The sequence below is a fragment of the Prosopis cineraria genome, unplaced genomic scaffold (genome assembly GCF_029017545.1).
Source record: "Prosopis cineraria cultivar Desert tree isolate PC_DT_omini unplaced genomic scaffold, ASM2901754v1 PC7, whole genome shotgun sequence".
Taxonomy (NCBI): Eukaryota; Viridiplantae; Streptophyta; class Magnoliopsida; order Fabales; family Fabaceae; genus Prosopis; species Prosopis cineraria.
The window spans coordinates 18,966,082-18,992,386 of NW_026555338.1; the positions used below are offsets into that span (position 1 = coordinate 18,966,082).

At 30.2% G+C, this 26,305-nt stretch overlaps 2 protein-coding genes across 2 annotated transcripts in view; one reads left to right on the forward strand and one right to left on the reverse strand.

The window, feature by feature from the left end:
• The first annotated feature begins 5,967 nt into the window (after window positions 1-5,967).
• On the forward strand, window positions 5,968-24,509 carry LOC129316547 (putative auxin response factor 14). The gene is made up of 11 exons (XM_054960967.1): window positions 5,968-5,983; window positions 6,941-7,052; window positions 7,239-7,269; window positions 7,353-7,409; window positions 7,719-7,803; window positions 8,163-8,247; window positions 8,341-8,462; window positions 8,551-8,615; window positions 8,983-9,133; window positions 9,224-9,304; window positions 24,349-24,509. The coding sequence occupies exons 1-11, from the start codon at window positions 5,968-5,970 to the stop codon at window positions 24,507-24,509; spliced, it is 966 nt and encodes a 321-aa protein (XP_054816942.1).
• Window positions 24,510-25,550: 1,041 nt separating this feature from the next.
• LOC129316548 (uncharacterized) overlaps window positions 25,551-26,305 on the reverse strand; it is a 60,732-nt gene continuing 59,977 nt past the window's right edge. Inside the window, exons 11-12 of the mRNA XM_054960968.1 lie at window positions 25,836-25,882; window positions 25,551-25,718 (exon numbers count right to left, since the gene is read on the reverse strand). Coding sequence (XP_054816943.1) covers window positions 25,551-25,718; window positions 25,836-25,882 — 215 coding nt within the window. The remainder of the gene's footprint in view (window positions 25,719-25,835; window positions 25,883-26,305) is intronic.

A 26,305-nucleotide genomic window follows, 5' to 3' on the forward strand; every position in this document is an offset into this window, starting at 1 on the left:
TCCAATTCCACATAAATCAAGGAGCATAGGCATAATTCAACATAACAATCCCATAACCATCCATACATGTACAATCATCACAGTAATAATATTTGTACTAGTATTTCAGCCTTTTACAACCAATTTCATTATATTTACAACATCCTAGGCCAAAATACACCAAATCTTAATTTCAAACAAGTGACTACAATAATAATACATGTCCTAACTTGGCATAACATATATATATATATATATATATTAGTTGCACAAAATACCAAAAGAATAGAGCTATATGTTAACCTCTAGAATTTTCTATCATTTCATCACATTTTCCTTATATTATAATATATTTTATCTCAATTTATATATTTTAGTTACCCAAATTAGAAAAATGTGCATCTTGCTTTGAGTTTGCATACTTGGCTTTAATTTAATATTTTTCAGCTAAGTTTGTGTTATTTTCGGTGAAGGTTTGATTAGATACATTTCTAGACTTAAGATGATGCTTTTGGAAGGCTTTCAGATGAAGAAATCAAGTACATAAAGACTAAGTTTCATTAACAATGAAAACAATACACAATTGCCAAAGTTGTCCTAAAGTCATGACTTTTGCCGCAGTCAGAAAAACATTCCATTTTATTCACTTAAAAATGCTTAGGTAGGTGCATATATGCTGAAAACTCAACCCAAAATACATTCTTTTTACTATAAGACACATTTGAAGCTTGGTTATGTTAGGGTTTGGGCATTATAAGAGTTAGGATCAAGAGATTGAACCTTTGAAGATATTTAGAGCTCATTTTCTTTTTCTTTTTATTTCTCTTCCCTTTCCTCTCTCGTGATCTAAAATGTGTTGAACCTTGATTTTGATGATTACAAAATAAAGAGAAGTTTTATGCATTTTAGGTTATTTAACTTGAACTTAAGTTAATTGGCTTAATATTAATCTAAACTGGCTAAGTATAAGCTTATATGTAACAAAAGTTCTTTTATCCAAATATCTCTTTGTTATTTAAGTATTTGATTTAGCTATAATTTATGTGCGTGATGCTATCTTGTTCTATTTTGTTTCTAAGTGTTCTTAGCATCGGTACTAAAAGCTTAACACTGATGCTGCTTGAATTATTTTCATTGCTCTATTAGTTCATGTTTCATTTAACACCAGTCCTACTTTTTTCTAACACCAATGTTATCCTTTTAAACTTATGCAATTGATTCTGTCTCTTTGAACTTTTTTCTTTACACTGGTACTATCTATTTAATATCAATCTTGTTCATTCTATGTTCTTGTTTGAGTTAAAACAACACCTGTGTTCTTCGTTAGCACCTGTACTATTTTTGAACAATTATCTGTAATACTAGTGCTGACTGTATAGCACCGGTACTATCTCTTCTATTATCTTGCAAAGATGTTTGACTGATCATGTTACTTTGGTATTATTTTCTTTTAACACCAATGCTGAGTTATCTTTTTAAAAATATCTTTATTCACTCAAAATTGTCAAAAATCTTTGTCTTTTATGATAATGGATTACACCGGCACTATTAGAACAACACATGTGCTAAGCTCTTTAATCAAAGTCTACTCATCACAGTAACATTGATGTTGGAACATTATAACACCGGTACTACCCTGCATTTTCATGCTCTGTTTTTCGTGTCAATTTTAAATCTCACCAAAACTCATCTTTCAATCTTTCTTTTTATCCGAAATCAATTGTGTTCACTCTATATCTTTACTCAATGGTATTTACACATAATTATTTGCTTAAAGTTATTCAAATTGCTTATCTTTCATTAATTCATCGAGTTTGCCTTTTGTTATACCAAAACATATAAGCTTTAACCACTTTTGTCAGAAGCATTTAATGTTTCTAACTATTATTGTACAAAAGAGAAAGTCTCTGTCGTAAAGCACTATTCCATTACTTCATCCATCGGAGAACCTTAGATAAGCTTGAATTTCCAAGGAAACTTGAAGGAAAGAAGCAAACAAATTACAAGCAACCTTTAACAAAAAAATTTATGAGTCTAACAGATCATTTATGATCCTTAATTATGAATAGACTCATTTATGAAACCTTAAAAGGAATGAACAATATAAGCTAACAAGAAAATTCTGTAATTACTTAAGCATTAAAGTTTACCTACGTTCTATGTATCATTTATTGTTAGAGAGCTTCATTGATCATATATTACTCTTAAAGAGAGTTTAAAAGCAATAGTAGTTCATTCTTGAATTTACTCTATTTATTCTTGTTTTACATCTTCAAAATAGAGGAACTTAAACTCAGGGAGTTTAAGGGAATTTATCATTACCTTTGTAAGGGGGAGAGTTTTAGACTTATTGTGAGGTCTATGAATGTACTGAGGCAACCAAGAGCCCATATCAATCTTTGTGATATAATTGGAAATCTTAAGAGGTTCCTGAGGACTAAACGTAGACTCAAGTGATAAAAAGTCGAACTAGGATAAATCACTCATGTCAAGCTCTACTCTTTTGACTCTCGTGATTGGTGATTTCATTCCTTTACTACTCTAATTTTTATTGTAAATCTTTTCAATTTTTAATTAGCCCAAATCTTTAAAGACATTTAGAGCTCATATTCTTTTGCTTTTTATTCCTCTTCCCTTTTCTCCCTTGTGATCTAAAATGGGTCTAAATATTTTGTGTATTTATGATTTGTGAAAGCTAATGAGTAGCTAAACTTTTTGTTATAAGATTATTTAGAACCCTTGTATGGATTAACACTAAGTTCTTCTTTTTTTATGATTGATGGGGTGTGTATGTGTGTGTTTATTTTATTTTTTTCTTAGTGCTTCTAAGTGATTGATCACTATTTAGATATTGAGTTTACTTGATTGATGCTTAAGAGGGCCAAGTTGATGTTGAATGTGGGTATAATAGTGGAAGAACTTGATATTTGCATGTTAAATGGATAGTTTGACCATTAAGATATACACTTGCTAGCCTTGTATAGCCACATTAGGGTTGATATTTAAAATTGAGTTTTATTAATTGTAATAAGAGATTGGGTAATTAATTTAACTAAATACTTGTTCATGACTTGCGAGAGCTTGTCTAGATATTTTTAGAACCATAGGTTAACACTTATTTTCATTAAACACATTTGTGAGAGGAGGTAATTTTAGTATTATGAGATATAAGGAAGATAAATAATCCTAGATTCCATTATGTACTTGAAGTTATGAATCAATTGTTTTTCTTTATTTTCTAGTGTTAGGTTAGTTTGCAAAATCAACTTTTTCACCTAATTATGTTTCAACTTAATTGAATTAGTTTAGTCTTTTACTTGATCATCATTTTTAAACAAATCTCCATGAAAACAATACTTTACTTTCATTATATTATTTGCTATGACCCATACACTTGCAGAGCACTAACACTACACAATCACAAACTCTTCAATTCCCAGTAGTATCATTCTTCTCTTTGCCCCTATTAAAGCCTTCACATGTAAAATATAACAACAGAGGTGAGACAATGTCTTAATAACTAAATAACCTAATCTATTTACTAAGTGTTAGAACAATATATTATCATGTGAAAGTCCTAAATAAAACAAGTTATTTTGATACATATCATACACTTGAATATAAGATTTCATTCATACAATGCATGATTAACATTCTCCACCTTATATCCTTTATGGGCTAACAACATAATAAGACCAAGTCCATATGAATAAATTAGTCTAAGGTCACCAATCATGAGAGGCAACCCAACCAAAGACACCTTCACCTATTTTTAGACCACAGATTTTCCCTTTTTTGAATATTCGGGGTGTCATATGCCCAATCTATCACCAAGATAGTATTGGGACTTTCAAACAAGAAAATTGAGCACAGGGCCTCTAATGTATTAGTGTACCACATAGATTTCAAACAATACAACCTTACAATATTAGGGTGAACTATCACCCTTTCATAATGATCATCCTCATGGTCTCATCAAACAATCACCTTTATATAATGGATAGTCCCAACTCAATCACTAACATGGAAAAACAACCTTTTAAACATGTGTGTGTGTGTGTGTATGGCTTTGACATAAAAATAATATTTTAAATGTGTGTATGTGTGTGTTTGTGTGTGTAATATCTACTTCACATAGTTTCCAAATCACACACAAACCTTCATCTTAATGTAACACTAATTTAAAACAATAACACATACTTTCACAAATCTCATAACTATCCAATCACACAAGTAAAAGGATTAGATTATCTAGTTACCTCAACCCTTTTATCATAAAAAGGTTACCATGGCAATTTAGTAATCCTTTAAACTCTGTTATCCTCAAAGAGGTCTGATCAACATTTAATTTACAAGATTAAAAACTAATCATCAATTTATAACTCTAATAATCACTCTTTCAGCCTAAATTTAGGTACCCACATTAGCCAAATTTCTTATTTAACATAATCAACATTCCTAAAATATTTCCTTAGTCCTATTTAATATATATAAACTTAGATAATATCAAATTTCTACCCATATCACTTCCAATATTCAAATTTAATCCTAGAGTTAGTCTAAACTCTAGCTTAAAATTTTAAATTACAATAAAATCCTTAAACTTTGATTTAGAAGCTTAGTTTAACTCCTTATGGACCTAAAGAACATAATAGGTACAGTCAAAACCTAAGGGAGAATGAAATCAACACTCAATTCTACCCAAACTTACTGAAAATTCGTATAGAGGAGAAGGAGAATAGATAGGAAGTTTACCAATATGCATTATTGTCCTAGAATGCCTCTAAATAGGTCCAAAAGTAGAACTATAGTAGAGAAAAGGTCATTCTCTATTGCCCTTCTCATTCTCTCTTCTCTCCTTCTCTATTCTAACGTGCAGCATATGATAAATTCATATTTTTACATATCTATCATGGCGGATGATGTAGTAATTCAAAATAAGTTTTAGGCCTTACTAGATACCCAATCCACTTCAGCCAGTTTATCCCACTTTTAAAGTTGTCCAATGATCCAATAATCTCATTAGTAGTTTGAAAACATCATTAATTTATTAATTACCCAAATTTACCAATTTGCCCTTACTTACACTTTGAATTTCAAGTTTAAAAGTTTGAGGATGTTATGTTAAATAGTACAGTTGGCCTATTAGGCTGATCCTATTTCCTTAGCTCTAATTTTGATTGCGTCTACTGCTTATATGAAGATATGTCGATTTTGGTCAAAAAGTATTGTAAGAGTAGTTTTGTCTTGAAAGTTACAAAAAAAAAACATTTGTAACAAGTTTCTGAACAAAATATGGAAAACCAAACACATATTAAGGGACATTGAATCCCTTCATATTTAAGCGCCATGAATATTCAAATTCATATTTATTATATCAAATCATAAATTACGTCATAAGCAATGAATTTTCACCAACTTTAAAGTTGATGTTAAATGCATTAAATTTAGGTGCATTAACATTTTAATTTGAGCATTAAAAATGATGGTTAGGAGAAACTTTACTCGCATTATTTAAGGAAGAATTCTCTCAAACCTTCAACCAGAGCTTCACCTTTCAAAAAAAAACCCTATAACTCACCATATTCACAAGAAAGATTTCATTCAAAGACCATTTCTCATAAGCGTCGCCTTTAAAAAAAGCCCTAATAACAACATTCAATATCATATAAGGAGGATTTCACCAAATCACCCTTAGTGTGAGCATCATCTTTCCAAAAATAAAAACACTAATTCACTGCATTGAAGATGTTGTAACTATGGTTCGTGTTTTTCCAATTTGGAGATAATACTCATTATCACATAGTACAAGTTTTTTTTTAAAAAATTCAATTTATCATCCCTTTTCCTTATTTTAAAAAATATTCAAATGGTGGTTTTAAAGATGTTCTAACAAAGTAGCCATTCGACCATCCTATTAGTTTTAAAAGATCTCGATTCATCATAATTGAGATATTATAAAGTATATTTAGACCATTGAGATGATCCATGTCGATTACACAAGGTATTACACAATTTTGTTTATTTGCTACCAATATCATGTTGCAAACATAATGCTCTTTTACTCTACCATATAAGATCAGATCTTACTTTTGATGTTTTATTGTTGTTGTTCCATGGGATATATATTCTTTAAATTGTTTCATTTTGTAGGGGTATATAATCTTTTAATAATAATTATCTTTAGTGAGGCAATTCTAAGAAAACACTTTAGTAAGAGGGTTTATAATTGGTTTCCATCCATGACCATTAAGCAAGCCAAGAACAATTATGTATAAGCTAGTTAGTACATAGGCTTATACAAGATCAGGTTCAAATGAGAAGATTAGAGAGATAGGGAAGCTTTGAAGCAAAAAAAAAAAAATGAAGGCCAAAAGGAAGCATATGAGAGAAAAACTTAACTAGAAAGAGAAAGCGACAAACCTTGCTTATGTAATTTAAAATTGAAGCAATAAATATATGTGAAAAGGAGTAAAAGAAAATAATGAAAAAAAGGAGGGCATATTCAGTTATTCACAATTGCCATAGCAAAATTTATTATAGCAGTTTACTAAGAACGCTAAGCTAGTCAAACAACTTCTTATGGGGAAATAAGTCAATGGCTTGAAATTTTTTGGATGAATTGCTATGTATATTTGGTTACTTGGGATGCTAAGCAAAGAAAGGAAGTGCGTGTATTTTTAGCATTTACTAATGTTCTTGTGAAATAGAGAGATATTTGCTAACAACCATGAGATTTTTTTTTGTAACATTTGACAACATTTTTTTGTATCTCCTTTTATATGCTAGGCTTAAAGGGAAGCTTGACAAGAAACTTCATTTGGTTTCCCTTCACATTACTTAGAAGCCATACAGAGCATAATAATTCCTTCAACTATATTTCTTTTGTTTTCATACTCTATAGCCATTATGAAAGGATATAAGTTTACACTCACTTATCAATTTAACTTTTCTTTGGTAGGTTTAAGAAAAGAAGATCTATACAAAGAAATATGGAAGCTATGTGCTAGACCCTTAGTTGATATTCCCCAAAAGGGGGAGAGATTTCTCTATTTTCCCCAAGGCCATATTGAGTAAATATTTCGTTGCTCTCATGCATGTCATAATCGCTTTCAAATTTGGTTGAGATATCTTTTTTCCCCTTTTATTTACATATAAAAACTTTTTGCTTTGTCTTATGTAGTTTGAATTTTTAACAAATGAAGAATTTGATTAAGGGATTCCTCATTTTAATCTTCCTTCCCAAATTCTTTGTAAAGTTTTGGACATTCAGCTTTTGGTACTACTAATGTTTGATTTCTTTTTTTATTTTATTTTGTTTATAAAATGGCTTATTTTTATGAGTATTTATCATGGAATTACTTATTTTGTAGGCTGAACCAAAAATTGATGAGGTATATGCACGAATCACTTTGCTTCCTAACTTAGAAGTGAGAAATTTTTATGTATTCTGCCTTTTATACTTTAAGAGAATAAAAGGGAAAAACATAAATTGAATTTTGCTCACTATAATGTTTATAAAATTTCAAGTTACTCATTTTTTAAGATGTCCAGATCTATTACGACCTCTGATACTAGCAAACATAGAAGACTTTTAGTGCTATAAAATCATGACATTGAGTGTCTTCCTCAATTGGTATTTTCCTATCATGGTTTCTTTCAATGGAAGTAAGATTAAAATGTTTTATAGAATCTAGCTTTTCATTATTGTCAATTGACTCTTACTCTCTATTATATAGGACATGACTCAAAAAACTCCAACTCAAGAGGTGGTTGTTAGGGATCTACATGGGTTTGAATGGAAGTTTAGGCACATATACAAAGGTAATTTATCATATTTAAATAAAGATTGTGTAAAATAAGTAAGGATAAAAACTACGGAATATGATCTCATCTTAATTTGTTTTTTTCCTTTTTATAAAAATTAGCACAATCAAGGAGGCATATTCTTACAACTGGGTGGAGCAACTTTATCTCATTCAAAAAGTTGAATGCAGGAGATGCTTTTTTAATTCTTAAGGTACTTAATGTTGTTGGTATTTGTATGTTATGTTATGACTTGTTTAATGATTCTTCATAGTTTAATTTTGATCTTTATAGGGGAGCAAATGATAAGGACTTATGGTGTGGTATTAGGCGTCCATCTAGGCAACAAATCCATATTCATTTATCTATTATTCCAGGCCATTATGTACATCTAGGAGTTCTAGCTCCTACTTCACATTCTGTAATAACTGGCACCATATTTATAGTCCATTACAAACCAAGGTTAGCCTTATGGAACATCATGATTTGTATAACTATACACAAAATTATTAGTATATTTTAATATAACATATTTTTTACCACTATTTAATTCAGGATTGGCCAATTCATAATTCGTTTGAACAAATATTTAGAAGCAGTGAACAATAAGTTTTATGCTAGTATGCGATTCAAGATGAGATTTGAGGGAGAAAACTTACTTGAGATATGGTATTCTAGTAAACTAATATCATAGTTTGAGAGTCTCTTGTTTCATTCAAGATTTGTATTTTAATATTATATGATTCTTTTGGTAAGGTACTTAAGGTACTATTGTTGCTGTTGAGGATTTCTCTCAAGATTGGCCAAACTCAAAATGGAGATCATTAAAGGTTTGACATTGCTCTAAATAACCCCTTCTTGACTTATTTATAATGTGTTTGAGACATTTCACATACTTTAAGAAAAATTATTATGTTACGTTATTTGTTGAAAGACATCATAACTTTTCATTTTTACCTTTATTAATCAAAGGTAGACAATGAGTCACCTTGTTATTTATGCAAATTCTTTCTTATGTTAAAAGGTATAATTGAAAAATTATTATTATTTTATTTGACACCTTATAAATAGGACTATTGTTTGTCTTCATGTAAAACACTTTATAAATAGAATAAGAGTAGTAGATGTCTAACAATGCTTATGTGACTATTGTATTATCTTCATTTTAAACATCCATGTTGGGTTCCTATATATTAGGTTCAATGGGATGAACTTGCAACAATTCCAAGGCCACAAAGGGTTTCTCCATGGGAGATAGAACCTTTTGTGGCTCCTGTTGCTATAAACATTTCTTGTTCAACAACAACAAAGAATATAAGGTTTAAGCATGTTAATATTCCATCTTTTGGTAATCAAAAGATACTTCCTCTTATATTTGATTTGTTAAACTTATTTGTTAACTTAGCATTAACATAATCATGACTTTCATTGCATGTAGAAATTACTTCTGACTCAATTGCTTCTCCAATAATAAACACTACTAATAGCTCAAGAATGCGAGTGGATGGAATATGGCCAGGTTCTCTAATATTGCATGTCTCTTCAAGCTTTCCTAATAGGCTAAGAAACAACAAAAGCTAGTTCACCAACACAAGCTTCTATCTTGGGTATGCTCATGTTTCAAAGTTTAATGATAATGATCAATATGATTAAGTTGAAAATGAGGAGAAAAGTGGGAATTCCAAGAATGTTTAATATTTGGGGTCAATTTTAGGTTGATTTGTATGTGTAAATATTTCATTGATAGGATTGTCAGGTTCTTGTAAAAATATATGCCTTTATTTTAGCATATTTTCTTTTGGGTTGCTATTATGGATTTGAAGTTCTGATTGTTGCTACAAAATTTTCAATATGATTTTTCATGCAACAAAAGGGAAATGAATCTTGTAAAATCTCCAAGTAAATAAGTAATGCTACCCTTACTAATCTACCCTTAACACTAAGTTCAAAATGATCATGAGGCTAATCATAAAAATTACCAACTAGTGCAATTTTCAAAAGTCAGAATCCTAAGTTCTCATAATTCAAAACACTACAGCACTCGTATTACTTAAAATTTAGAGACAAACATCTTTACAAAAACATGTAAATCCAATTTGTAATTTAGCATTTGCAAAGGAAGTTGAAAACTTTTTCAGCAAATGACATGATGCACCATGGCTAAAGCACTATGCACCACGATGTAGTGCATGAATTTTGAAAGCAAAGAACTGTCATATGACAGTTCTTGGGCGAACTTCTAACACCCCGATTCTCCGTTTGGCATCCAATTGAGGTGATTTAGGTGTTTACAGTGAACTTTCTCTTAACTCTAACTAATGATACTAATTTCATAATTAAATCATTTTTCAATCAAAAATTAGACGTTCATTACAAAACTACTAGGGTATCTATTTTACAATGCAAGTGCCAAAAGTCTACACACCAATTTTTGGACCACACTCAAAATACTATAAAAGACTTATGCAACACACCACAACTAACTCAACACACATAAATCAATTTTTTATTGCTTAACCCATTGAACACAAAGCATGAGGGGGAGCTAAATTTTTATGAAGTAATATAATAATCATCATTTTCAATCAATTACACATGTCGTTACTTGGACTATTATTTTGGACTTATATAGACAATATCCTTACATCTCAAATACCCTAGGGCATAAATATGTAACACCATATAATTTTTTTCAAAATAGTTATCTCAACTATGGTAGAAAAGTGTCTATTATGGTAAACAAAAGTTAACTTATCCTATATTTTTTTAAAATAATTTTATAATTTAAAACACTACACCATGATAGGAAATGATAAAACATAATCTTATAAAATATTTTCCTTTTAAAATGACTACCATGGTAGAAAAGATTAAACTAATAAATAAATAAATAAATACTATTATAGTAAGTAGAATTTAACTCCTTAAATTATCATTTCTAAAATTTGAAATCCCAAGCATTTAAGAACAATATAAGTGTGAAGGGCCCAAAAGATTCCTTTTGAATTTGAGAACATGATAAACACAATAGAATAGAAAAATTAAAAATGCTATGCATTTTAAAATTTTATAACCACTTATCAATCTTTTCAGATAAAGCAAAATCATTTTTGGTATTACTAATACATATCTACAACCATAGTTGGGTTACAGCCGCCGTCTAATACAATTTATATCAATAAATCAAATATAAAACAAGTAACAATTAGCTTACGTTTGTACAATACAACATTTCAAGCAAATTTTAACCTAACCTCCAACATGTCATTAGGCAAAAATCACATTTTTCTAACGTTATACTCTCAACAAGTGCAAACCATGAACCCACAACCAAAATAGATAACTTAATTAATTTTCAAAAAAAACTCATTATATAGCCCAATAATCATGTTATTTTAAACCATCCAAAATAAATCAAATATCAAGTTACAGTCATCTAAAGTGTACCAAAAGTTTGAAATGTATGATTACAACATTTCATTTATGTAATTATCAATGAACAAAAGGCCTTAGCATTAGCAATATAACACCTTAAAAATCATAAATCAAAATACCCAAACGGAACAGTGGAATATATGCCATTAAGTCTCAAGGAGTCCTCCACGCGCCACACGTAGCTCTTCTCCTGAAAATTGTTAACCATATAATAAGACTCAAAAGTCTCAATAACCAATGCCAATTTATGATAATGTATATAAACAATTAAATGTGTGCTCACTATGTACCATCATTTATTTTAAATGAAAATTAAAAAAAATCTCTTCCTTTCCCTCTTTTGGGATGCCAGTCATGCCACACCTATTACTTACCGCTGCTTTGGTTTTCAGGTTCCACTCTTTCCTCTTGTAGCTATTCGGCATTCTATACTATGTTTTCAGATCTGCTTCTTGCTATTTTTCTATCCTTGGTTTCATGAACTTGTAGTTGTTTTGCTACTCAGATTTGCTCTCATCATTTATAACTGGAACAAAACAACATATCTCCACCGCTAGCTTCTTCTTCACTGCTGCTCCTATTCATCATCATCTTCTTCTTCTTCATTTTTAGTGTCGTTTTAGAGCCTTTGGAAGGAGGTAAAGTGGCCCATCCAACCCGCCCAACTCATGGGGTTGAATGGGTTGCTCTGAGTTTTTTTCCAAGTCATTCAAGTTAATCCAATTAACCTCCGTTTGATCTATATAGCAAACCGAATCAAACATGTGGCCAATTACCAATTTATCAATCTAACCAGTTAGTCCAATTTGATTTTTCAACCATACATTTGACAACTACCCAAGGCATCCCAGCAACCACGCAAATGAGCAAGTAAGAGAGCTAGTACGTGACGAATGAGAAAAGATAGAAGTAGTATAATCAAATGTTTTAAAGATGGTTTGAAGATATAAAATAATGTAAATATTTTCAAATATAAAAATAGAATAAATTATATGAATCTATTTTCAAGCATTAATAATAATGATGATTATAACACACACATATAAAAATAAAAGCAGTTCAAAAAAGATTGAAAATATATATATATATTAAAATTTTATAACCACTTATCAATCTTTTCAGATAAAGCAAAATCATTTTGGTATTACTAATACATATCTACAACCATAGTTGGGTTACAGCGGTCTATACAATTTATATCAATAAATCAAATATAAAAACAAGTAACAATTAGCTTACGTTTGTACAATACAACATTTCAAGCAAATTTTTAACCTCCCACATGTCATTAGGCAAAAATCACATTTTTCTAACGTTATACTCTCAACAAGTGCAAACCATGAACCCACAACCAAAATAGATAACTTAATTAATTTTCAAAACAAACTCATTATATAGCCCAATATCATGTTATTTTAAACCATCCAAAATAAATCAAATATCAAGTTACAGTCATCTAAAGTGTACCAAAGTTTGAATGTATGATTACAACATTTCATTTATGTAATTATCAATGACAAAGGCCTTAGCATTAGCAATATAACACCTTAAAAATTATAAATCAAAATACCCAAACGGAACAGTGGAATATATGCCATTAAGTCTCAAGGAGTCCTCCACACGCCACACGTGGCTCTTCTCCTAAAAATTGTTAACCATATAATAAGACTCAAAAGTCTCAATAACCAATGCTAATTATGATAATGTATATAAACAATTAAATGTGGCTCGCTATGTACCATCATTTATTTTAAATGAAAATTAAAAAAATCTCTTCCTTTCCCTCTTTTGGGATGCCAGTCAGGCCACACCTATTACTTACCGTGCTTTGGTTTTCAGGTTCCACTCTTTCCTCTTATAGCTATTCGGCATTCTATACTATGTTTTCAGATCTGCTTCTTGCTATTTTCTATCCTTGGTTCATGAACTTGTAGTTGTTTTGCTACTCAGATTTGCTCATCATTTATAACTGGAACAAAACAACATATCTCCACCGCTAGCTTCTTCTTCACTGCTGCTCCTATTCATCATCATCTTCTTCTTCATTTTTTAGTGTCGTTTTAGAGCCTTGGAAGGAGGCAAAAAAGTGCCCATCCAACCCGCCTAACTCATGGGGTTGAATGGTTGCTCTGAGTTTTTTTCCAAGTCATTCAAGTTAATCCAAGTTAACCTCCGTTTGATCTATATAGCAAACCGAATCAAACATGTGGCCAATTTACCAATTATCAATCTAACCAGTTAGTCCAATTTGATTTTTCAAACCATACATTTGACAACTACCCAAGGCATCCCAGCAACCACGCAAATGAGCAGTAAGAGAGCTAGTACGTGACGAATGAGAAAAAGATGAAGTAGTATAATCAAATGTTTTAAAGATGGTTTGAAGATTTAAAATAATGTAAATATTTTCAAATATAAAATAGAATAAATTATATGAATCTATTTTCAAGCATCAAATATTTTCAATAAGCTTAGCAGAGCAAAAAGGAAGCATTCAGAAGCTTGAGACTTAGATTGAGTAAGCTTTAAAGCCATTTTAATTTTCAGAATAATCATTTGCCAGTATAGAACTCATTTGTTAGTTGGGTTGATTTTTTGAAATTGTTTATTAATTATTGATGACCAAAAATGGTATTGTTAGTTGATGCCTAAGACTATAGAAATTGTATAACGAATCTATTTAAAGTAAATATTTTAATATAGAATTCTAAGTATCAAGACGTTTGTTGAGATAAATATTTAAATATTCATGGTAACTTATTATTTATGATTTTAAATAATAGGAACTTTTATAACCTTTGTAGTCTTTATAACTAGTTTACTAAGGTTAGAGTTAAAATATCTATTTATTAGACATATTTTATAATTATGGTAACTTTCTAGAATATAGATTAACTCTTTTAATTACAATTAATTAAGGATAATTAGTCATTAATGACTATTAATATGTTTGATTGTAGATTGACCATTGTTAATGCCATTGAGCTTATTGGAGGCTCCATTTGATATTCACGAGTGCTCTTAGTTAGTAGACCAAGAGTGAGGTAACTAGAAATTTAATTATAGTACATATTGTGTCTACACTTGCATTTTAAGCATTATTATGGATGACTTGAAATGAGTAAAATGAGCTTATAGATAAATCTATTGATTTTGAACCATTACCTAAAAATGAAGCATGCCTCTTATGATAAAGTGCTTGGTGATTATATTTATATAGATTCTATATGATATTGAAACATGAGATGCCAAGTCTAGATTGCCTATGAGATGAACGTATTAAACATGATGAGTGGTCGTAATTGATGGATATTGAAAGAATTGTGTTAAGTATGCATTTTTGTGATGAAATACTTGATGATTATGTTTACATAGATGTTATGTGGCATTTGAAATATGAATTGTAAGCTTGGATTGGCTATAAGTTGATTATATGACAAGCTATTGTAAATTATGATGATGTGTGAACTACATACAAGTTCTAGAAATTATGAGAATGATGAATTATTATGATGCATGAGTTTAGATTTGCATATTTGACTAAATTTGTATGATTATAATGGTGAGAGTTTACCTTAGTATAATAGAGGGATTATGATAGAAAATCCATCTGATGTAGCCTTTATTGAGTTTGCACACAATGGTTGGAATATTTCATTACTATATTTGCTTAGTATTGCTAATAACCTTCAAGCGCAGCATGGTTTGGGCATAATGCTTAATATCACCAATCCTAGATTGAACGGGTAGGCCGGGCACTTGCAACACCTTGAAACTCAAGTACAAAGAATCTATGGTTTGAGAGTGCGTGTGGAAACCTTTAGCCTAATGACCCCTAACAATTAGAGAACGGGGCTAGTCTAGTCACATGGATTAGACCTGTATAAGATAATAGCTTATGGATTCAGTTAGATGATATAAGGAGTGGTAAAGGCGATTGCATTTGATCATACAAAATCATTATAATAATGCATTGTGAATAATGTCGGTTTGCCTTATATGATTTAAATACTCAATTGTTATGAATGCCATACTTTATATGCTTGATTAAATTACTTGATTATTGTGATGTTTATCTCACCTTCACAGTTTCATGTTAAAGGCGAGGATCAAGCTAAAACAAAGGGAAGGCCTTTGAAGCTAAAGATGAGTAGTTAATTATAATATCTCTAGTTTTATCTTTTATGTGTAATTAGAATACAATATTTGCAAACTAGGGATCTTTCATATTAACTTATGTTTATTTGAAGTTTACTTGTATTTGTAGCCTTAAACATTGTATTTAGTTATTTTTGAATTGTCTTGGCCATAGTAGGGTTCAAACTCATAATCTAACTATGGTAGTGTGCCAAGATAATTTGAACAATTATATTTTAACAAGTTAAATGAGTTTTACATGTTTTAGGTGATTATTTACTTGAATGCAAAGAATTACATTTTCACCCTTCCTTATGTGCCTTATGGTGCTTGGGTGGTTAATTCTATTATTAAAAGTTGTTTGATACTTGTGACTATTTAGACAAGTGTATTAAAACTTATTGAGTGTGGTTTAAGCCCTTGTGTGGGCTAATGGCTTATGGTGTGAATTTAGACACTTAGTTGATGGTTTTAAAGGCAAAATGTTAATTTATAGTCCTAGGTGTCTAAATTTTTCATTTGATATTGGATTGACATGAGACTAAAACCATTAGGTAGGTTATAAAAATTTTATGTGTAGGTGCTTGAATCACCTCAATCAAAGATCTGAGTCAAAATTATACACATCAGAAGTTCGTGGTGGTAGCTGCCATGATAGTTACTGTCATGAATCTTTGATTGCAACTTTTAAATTGTTAACTGCAACTAAAGAAGTTCCAGAGACCATTTGGCCATAGTCAAAAGAGAATTGGGTGCAGCTAATCTTCATGGAAGTGTTGGCCACGACTTAATGTGCTCCAGCGATAGCCAATACCCCTCTTAAGCAAAATAGCCCTTTTTATCTCATTTTGACTTGTTTTCAACTCTAATTATTTTTCATGCTTCCTAAAACAATTTTTACGCTAATTTATAATGGTAAATGACCTTTTACACTCAATTTTGAGATTGAATAATTTATGGGATCCCATCTCTATAGGGTTTTCTTACTTAGACTTTTGAGTTCTTATATAGCCAAGGTTGATCCTTTTATTTCCATAATATCTTTTACTATAAATTAAATTAGTTAGAATTACTATGATAGCTCTACATTAAGGTTAAGTATATTTTAATTATGTGTTTGATTATTTGAGGTTTTATAGCACCAATTAGTAAATGAATGTTTGAAAACTTAAGGGGCTTCAAATCAAATCTCAACCCTATTAGATCACACACTGGCGAAGCCCTTTGGAAATTTTTATTTGAACATAGCTTTTGAAAAATATTGAATTGAGTTTTTGAGAGTTTTAGTATTCCCCTCCTTCTCTCTCTACTTTCTCTTTCTCTCTCTTCCCTTTTCCCCATACTCATTTCACATCAATTAATTCTTAGAAAATCTATTCAATATTTTTCAAAAGCTAAATATGATTAAAAAACCTTGGTGCTATTTAGAGAGCCCTAGAAATAATAAATCGTAATCTAATCCTAAAATATATTAAGATATTCTAAATTTACTTAGATATTTATTTTATTAAAATAAATAAAATATAAATAATCCTAAGGTACTGAGAAGAAAACCTAACTAAATACTAAATAATCTAACAAGTACTCTAAATATCCTTATTTAAATTATCTAATAAAATAATCATAAATATCTAAAATAAAACTAATTAAATCTCATTTATATTGCATCACACACATTAAGGGACATGAATCCCTTCATTTTTAAAGCCATCAATATTCAATTTCATATTTATTTATATCAGATCATAATTATGGCATATGCAATGAATTTTCACCAACTTGCAAAATTCATATTAAATGCATTAAATTAAGGTGCATTAACATTCTAATTTCAATAATAAATGTGACGATCGAGGAGAAACTTTACTCACCCTATTTAAAGAACAATTCTCTCAAGAACCTTCAACAAGAGCTTTACCTTTCAAAAAAGAAAACCTTAAGTCACCACATTCAATATCTTGTAAGAAAGATTACACTCAAGATCTGTTTATCGTGAGTATCACCTTCTCAAAAACCCCCTAATTCACCACATTCAACATTCTATATGAAAAGATTTCACTAAAACACCATTTAGTGTGTGCATCAACTTTAAAAAAACACCAATTCACCACATTAAAGATGTTAAAATTATGGTTGGTATTTTTCCATTTTTGGAGATAATACTCGTTCTCAGGTGGTACAGGTTCTTAGAAACTTTTTCAATTTGTTGTTCATTTTCCTTATTGAAGTTCGAATGTTGGCTTTAATGATGTTCTAATTAAGTAGCTATTTGACACCATCTTATTGCTCCAAAGATCCTAATTCATCACAATTGAGATATTACAGAAAAGAATCAAACCATTGAGATCATCTATGTCGATTACACAAGGTATTACATAGTTTTGTTTATTTTGTTGTCACATATCATGCTAAGAACATAATGCTCTTTTGCATTACCAAATAAGATCTTATCTTATTCTTAATTTGTTGTTGTTCCATGGGGTACACATTCTTCAATTGTTTCATTTTGTAGCAAGATATATATATATATATAAAATAATTATCTTTAGTGAGTATTTCTAAAAAGATTTAGCCAGAGGGTTTTATAATTGGTTTCCATGTATTTTTTAGCATCTACTAATGTTGAGTATTCTTGTAAAATAGAGATAGATAGACTAATAGCAACTAATGAGATTTCTATTTGTAAATTTGGGCTCTGTGTGTATTTCACATGAATTTTTGTGTCTCCCTTTATACTCTAGGCTTAAAAGGAAACTTGACAAGAAACTTCATTTGGTTTCCCTTTACATACTCAGAAACCATACAATGCATAATGCTTCCTTCAACTATTTTCTTTAATTTTCGTTCTCTCTTATAGCCATTATGAAAGGATATGTATCGGTTTATACCTACTTATCTATTTTAATTTTTGTTTGGTAGGTTTGAGAGAAGAAGATTTGTATAAAGAACTATGAAAGCTATGTGCTGGACCTCTAGTTGATATTCCCCAAAAGGGGGAGAGAGTTCTCTATTTTCCCTAAAGCCATGTTGAGCAAGTATCTCTTTAGTTAATTATGTCATAGTTGCCTTACAATTTGGTCAAGTTATCTTCTTTCCTTCTTTTATCTATATATGAAAACTTTTTTTTTTGCTTATGTAGTTGGAACTTTTGACAAATGAAGAATTTGACTAAGGGATTCCTCATTTTAATAGTCCTGCTCAAATTCTTTGTACAATTTTAGACATTCAACTTTGGTACTACTAATGTTTGATTCCTTTGTTATCTTATCTTGTTTATAAAATGTCTTGTTTATTATGAGTATTATCATGGAATTTCTTACTTTGTAGGCTGAACCAGAAACTAATAAAGTATATGCACAAATCACCCTGCTTCCTGACTTAGATGTGAGAAATTACATATCTTCCACCATTCATGCTTTAAGAAAATAAAAGGGGAAAAATCTAAATTGAATTTTGATTACTATAGAATCTATAAAGTTTCAAGTTGCTCATCCATTTTTAAAAGCCCTAATCTACTAAAAGGTGCCTTTCATGGGTTTATTCAGACTAATCTGGCAGATCTTAATCCAGTTACCCACTTGAAACCCAAATCAAGAAATGCACTCCTTTTGCAAAATTTTGACAACCTCTGATACGAGTAAACATGGAAGATTTTAAGTTCCACGGGATTATGCCAACAAGTGCCTTCCTCAAATGGTATTTTCCTATCATGGTTTCTTTCAATGGAAGTAGGATTAACATGTGTATTATGGAATCCAACTTTTCATTATTGCCAATTACCTCTTTCTTCTCTATTACAGGACATGGCTCAAACAACTCCAACTCAAGAGTTGGTTGCTAAGGATCTTCATGGGTTTGAATGGAAGTTTAGGCACATATATAAAGGTAATATGTCATAGTTAAATAAATATTTGTGTAGAATAAGTACTAAAACCTATGGAACATATTCTCATCTTTTTTCCCTTTAGATCAAAGGGAAAATTTTATCTTTGAAGTATAAGTCTAAGAGGACCTAGGACACTAAACTTATTTAGGTGCAATATTCCCTTTCAACTTTTAAAAAATGGTGTAATGTTGCCCTTACCATTAATAAAGCTAACATTGTTAATTACGGGAGCAACAATGTATCATTTTGAAATTTTGAAGGGGAAAATTATACCAAAAATAAGTTTAGGGTCCTAGACAATATTTGACCTATAGTTTAGGGCTAAATGACCTTGATCCTTTTTCTTTTATGAAAAATTAGAACGAGACAGGAGGCATCTTCTTATAACTGGGTGGAGTAACTTCCTTTCATTCAAAAAGTTGAATGCAAGAGATGCCTTTATAGTTTTAAGGTATTTAATGTTTCTTGTATTTGTATGTTGGATCTCATGTTATGATTGTTTGATGATACTTCATATTTAATTTTGATCCTTATAAGGGAACAAACGATAAGAAACTATGGTGGGGTGTTGTTAGGCGTCCTTCTAAGCAACAAAGTCATATATATTCTTCTGTGGTTTCAAGCCAGTGTATGCATCTAGGAATTCTTGCTGCAACATCACATGCTATAACAACTGGCACTATGTTTGTAGTCCACTACAAACCAAGGTTAAGTTTGTGGACATCATGATCTATATTACATAAAAAAAATATTAGTATATTATAATATAAAACATTTTTATTACTATCTAATTTAGGATTAGCCAATTCATTTGTTCGTTTGAATAAATATTTGGAAGCAGTGAACAACAAGTTTCTGTTGGCATGCGATTCAAGAGATGAGATTTGAGAGAGAACACTTACTTCCTATATGGTATCCTACCAAACTGATAACATTGTTGAGATTATCATGTTTCATCCAAGATTTATATTTTAATGTTGTATGATTCTTTTGCTAAGGTTCTTTGGTACTATTTTCGGTGCTGAAGATTTCTCTAAAAACTGGTCAGATTCTAAATGGAGGTCATTAAAGGTTTGACACTATTCTAAATACTCTTCCAGTTTTGTTTATAAGTTATTCGAGATGTTTTACATGAGATTTGAGAAAATTTATTATATTAATTTATTCGTTAAAAAGATCATAGCTTTCCAATTATACCCTTATTAATTAAAGAAAGACATTGTGTTGCTTTGTTATTTGTGCAAATGGTTTTTTAAGTTAAAAGGTGAAACTAGAAGATTGTTCATCTTTTTTATTTGACATTTATTATTAGGACCATTTTTTCATAAAACTCCTTACAAATAGTACAAGAGTAGTATACTCATGTAATGATGCTTTTGTGACTTGCATTATCTTCACTTTAAACATCCATATTTTCTTCCTATAATAGGTTCAATGGGATCAACCTGCAGCAATTCCAAGGCCAGAGAGGTTTTCTCTATGGGAGATAGAGCCTTTGGTGGCTTTTGCTACTATAAACATTTCTTATCCAATAACAACAAAGAACAGAAGGCTTAAGCATGTTAATGTCCCTTCTTTTGGTAATCAAAGAGAGTTTTTCTTATATTTGATCTAAAAAATCTATTTGTTGCGTTAGCATTAACATGATCATGAATTTCATTGCATGCAGAAATTACTTCCAACTCAACTGTTTCAAGTATGCGAGTGGATGGATGGAATATGGCCAACTTCTCCAATATTGCATGTGTCTGCAAGAAAACAATAAAGCTAGTACATCAACACAAGCTTCTATCTCTGGTTATGCTACAATTTCAAATAGGTTTAATGATGATCAATATGATCAAGTTGAAAATAAGGAGAAAAGTGGGAAACCAAAAGAATATTTAGATATTGGAGTCAATTTTAGGTAGATAGTGTGAGGTTTTATAAAAATGTAGTATTTTTTTCTTTTGTAAATTCTCTTTTGGGTTTTTAATGTGATGCTAAGACTATGGATATTTTGAAGTTTTGTGTTCTTGCAAAATTGACATTATGATTTTCATGCAACGAAAGGCAAATGAATTGACCAAAAGCCAAAAAAAAAAAACAAGTATGGGGAGGAACCAACATCGATTTCCTATTAATATTCATTCAATATGAAATATGGCGAGTTAATTTATAAAGCGTTAGCTTATTTCTTAGAAATTTTCACAATGTGACTTGCCTATCAAAGTATGTCAATAAATGTCTATAAACATAGGTGTTTGGCAATACCAATGGAAAATATCAATAGAAAAATTATAATTACCTAAAAAATAATAAATCATTATATTATGAGATTTTACTTTATAATCAGATATTGATCATATGATCCCGTTCTTCGTAGAAAGGAATCCAATGGAATGAATGAAAAAATAATATAAAAAACTAAATTATCCAGTTCCTTATGGTGAATATGAAAAACAAAATCGATAACACATATTTCAAATATGGGACTTGTTACACCCATCACAATTCACAAGAATCATGATTCCAACCCAAGAATTAAATTATTCATCTCCTCTCATAAAATGATTGAATTATTTCTTCTTCATATATTAATCTTTATTCTATTCTATTCTTTTTTAATAAGCAAATAATCAAGACATAAGTTTTGTTAAGAGCTTGAAGCGAGCCGTGTGACCAAGTTATGTTAGTATAAGAATATGTGACTTTATATCCTCCAATCAATATCTATAAACTGTTTCTTTTAAGTAAAATTATACGACCCTTCCTCTTTACATGAGGCCAATGTGCATTGTATTGTACCTTTCTTAGACTCATCCAAGTCCATATTGGGCTTAGAGCTCAAAATAAAAGAGTTTTCATATAGAACATAGGAGGACTTGTGTTTGTATATTTAGAATCCCAGCTGAATGCAATTTTGAGAAAATTAAAATTTTTATTAAATTCTCTGATAATGAGCTGAATAGAACTCTTGGCTCCATTGTAAGTGAATATAATTCCTTTGAGCCAAATTAAGATGGAACAAAGTGAAGATACTCTTTTAGGTGATAGAATCTTGCTTAATAAAGAGGGTCTAAAGGCCTTTAGAATCTAGTTTACCAATCATAAATCTAACATATATTCGATAAGTGGATAAAAATTGCCAACCAAACAGCTCTAGAAAAAAGAACAGTCACAAAATGTGATTCAAATGTAATTCAAAGTCTCAAGACATGGGCTTAGGGCTTAGAGCTCAAAATAAAAGAGTTTCATATAGAACATAGGAGGACTTGTGTTTGTATATTTAGAATCCCAGCTGAATGCAATTTTGAGAAATTAAAATTTTTATTAAATTCTCTGATAATGAGCTGAATAGAACACTTGGCTCCATTGTAAGTGAATAAATTCCTTTTGAGCCAAATAAGATGGAACAAAGTGAAGATACTCTTTTAGGTGATAGAATCTTGCTTAATAAAGAGGGTCTTAAAGGCCTTTAGAATCTAGTTTACCAATCCATAATCTAACATATATTCGATAAGTGGATAGACAAATTGCCAAACCAAACAGCTCTAGAAAAAGAACAGTCACAAAATGTGATTCAAATGTAATTCAAAGTCTCAAGACAGTCACATCTAAAGGCATGAAGAATATTTGTCTCTAAATGATGATTCTAAAAAATGTCACCAATAGAAATTGCCTTGTGGATTAACTTCTAGATAAATAGAAGAGTTTGAAAGTTAATTAAGTTTTCAAAGAAAACTCCAAATTTCTTCATTAGCATGAGGACTAACCTTGGTATTTTGAGTTAGCCAGGAGTAGCCTAAATGAATACAATAAGTACTTTTACCCTATGATGTCCTATCAGAGTTTTTAGGAAAAAAAAAGAGTCTCCAAAATTGTTTTGGCAGAGTTAACATCATATAAAGACTTAATTAAGGGTACGTTCCATTTAGCTGTTGTCCAAGGGTTTAGACTTGGGATGATTAAATAAAAACTTTGAATATAGTTTGATGCTGTTGAGCAATTGAGGTAGACGTTTTCCATCACAAATCTTGAGAGATAAAGATGGATTTCCTATTAGCAACCTACTAATAAAAGTTTTTCTTGATAAGATTTATAGACTTAGAAATCCCTTTCTAGAACCAACGAATACAATGTTGACTTAAAACTCACCCTTTTCATTTTTTTGTTTTTAATTGTGAGAATTTTTGTTCTCTCTATTTTTATTTAAAATATCAAAATAAAATATAGTGTTAAAGACACATAGTCATTAAAGGTGTCAATTAGGGCTGGCTTGGTCCTAAAAGGCAGGCTCTTAAAAGGTTAGGGCCTAAACGGCTGACCCTATAAAGCTCGATTACATCTCAGGGCTTTAATTTGGTCAGCCTGGCCCTAAAGGCTTTAGCCTCTATTTTTTTAATTTAAAAATTTTAATAAAATATATTTAAAATTCAAAAAAATTATTACATGTAACATTTAATAGATAAAAATAAATTTAAGCCAATACACATAATAATAAATTTAAATATAATAAAAAATGATAATATTACAAATCAACACCAATAATAATCAGACTTTGTTAGCATTATTAGCAAAATCTTGATAATTTTTATTATCATCAACATTAATATAATTCTATTTTTCTCTTTATGGAGCTTCAATAGTGACAAAAATATTATACTTTTTATATATTATTTCTTCATCCAAGTGAAATGAGGCTATAGTTTTAGAATTAGCATAATATTTAATTTTTTTAATATTAAAATTATAAAAGAGCCTAAAAAGGCCAGCCCTTTTATTTTAAGGCTTTTAAGTCTAAATTATTATTTTATATTTTGAAATAACAGCCTGACCTTAGCTTTTTTCAAGCTTAAAAGAGTTGGCCTAATAAACTCGGTCCTAATTGACAGTTCTGATAATCATAGTATATTTAGTTTTTGGCTTAATGGCAAAAACCAAAAAAGTTTTGGGCTTGCTCTTTACTTCCCTCCTTTAAAATTCAAATCTGGTTGTTAAATTAAATTAAATATTATTAAAAAGAAAATGGTGAAACCCTATCTTCATGCCTTCTCTCTATCGCCGTGTCTCCATCCAACCATCCTTTTCCTTCTGAGTCGCGATTTTTGCTGAACCAATTGCAGATTTCGATCTGCATTCAGCCTCGTCGCCATTTTGTTTGCCGAAGACAAGTCCTCTTGTACGCCTTTTCCTGAGTTTTAACTTTCCTCCACAAGTTTCGAGCCAAGGATTTAGCAGGCGAACCAAAAAGATTTACATTCTTCCTGGGCGAGATCCAGAATGAACTCCGCGGCCATTTCATTGAAGGTTACAAGTTTCCGGGTGCGTTTTCTTCTTCTTCTTCTTCTTCTTAATTTTATTCTGTTTATTCGATTTTCTCTGAAATTGAATGGTTTTGTACTGTTAAGCATTTCTTGCTATTGCCTCCTCTGCTGTTGAAGCATCTGCATTGATATTAAATTTGTATTGAGTTCTGTTGATTTGTTCTCACCGGAAGAGACCATGGTGTTCATCATCTAGATTTGAAAGTTTTTTATATTTATCAAAATAAAAAATCATAGAAATTTGAGAGGCTAGGATCAAAGCTTTGACTAATGAGCTCATCAAACACAGAATGCTAAATACTAAACTTGAAATATGCCTTGACGTAAGGTAAGGCCTTAAAAAAAATCCCTGATAAAGCCAACCCGCTAACCCAAATGATTAAGGCAATTTTAATTTACGTAAGCTACTAGTACTGTTAACGGATATTGAAATTGATTGAATTTAATTGAACAGGTTAGTCCTTTATCACAGGTCGAATTAGGATTTGAATGCTCACTTCAGATTGAAATATGTTAATTTACAAACATGAGTTAACAAATTATATGAATTTATGTCAATAATTATATAAGATTTGATATCATTTTTTCAATCATGAGCAGCAACATCACTTCTTAAATTGTTAACTTTATTTGTTAATTTATTGGTAGGTTTTATAATTTATTAACATTAATTATAAATTATTGACAAGTTTTGTTATTTATAATTAATGTTAGTAAATTAACAAGTAAAGTTAATAAATTAACAATTAATATTACTTCTTGTTTGATAAATGGGTGTAATTTATAAGTGATATTAATAAATTAATAAATGTATTAAGAAAATTAACAGTCAATAATTCTATATAATAAATGAAGAGTATTTTAATTTTTTTAATGTTAAAATTCTTTTGACTTTTCTTCAAATTTCATAATGTTTTTGGATCCACATAAAATTAAGTTTATACGAAGGTCCTTAGCCGAAATTCTTTCATGAAAATATTACATTACAAATGTTCTAATGCTCATATTTGGGGAGTGGGAAATAAAACTAGAATAGGAGACTTGTACGAAACATAATTAAGACATTTCAAAAGCTGACATATAATGAGTCTTAACACGTAAACTTGAGGTGCGGATTGGCTGTCAGCATTTGCGCAAAGACAAAAGTCAGCTGGTAGAGAAACTTCTTCCTATATAACAAATAATACAAACATTATTATTAGATCGTTCTAGGAAGAGAAGAGAGCCCAAGGTCCACTATAAAAGATAAAATCAATCGTAAGCATTATGGAACTAACTTAGATTACCTTCCGACGCCTTCCACGTAGACTTCCTTGAGAAATATGAACTCCAACTGCACCATACTTGACTCTTACATTGTTTACAATTGAATTTGGACCACCAAGGCATTGAAAAATGGACTAATTATGATACTGGTTTGATAATTAATGGTTAAAATCATAATTGAATTATAATCAAACCTGTCATAAACAAAAAATTTTATTAAATTAATTAAGATATTAGTTTAACAATTTCAATTGGGTGAGTTGACCCTAATTTTTATATCATGTGGACCATCTTTATCACATGTTGCCATCTTGGATGTTTGCCAAACATAGCTTAGGGTAAAGCAAGCTTATTTGGGTCGAGCTGGGCTTATTTGGCTTATTCAAATTGAATTTAAAATACTCAAATATATAAAAAAGTTCATATAATTAAGCTTATTTGTAATACTTTGGGCTTTTTCGAGGTGACTTGAATGCTCAAATTGTTACTT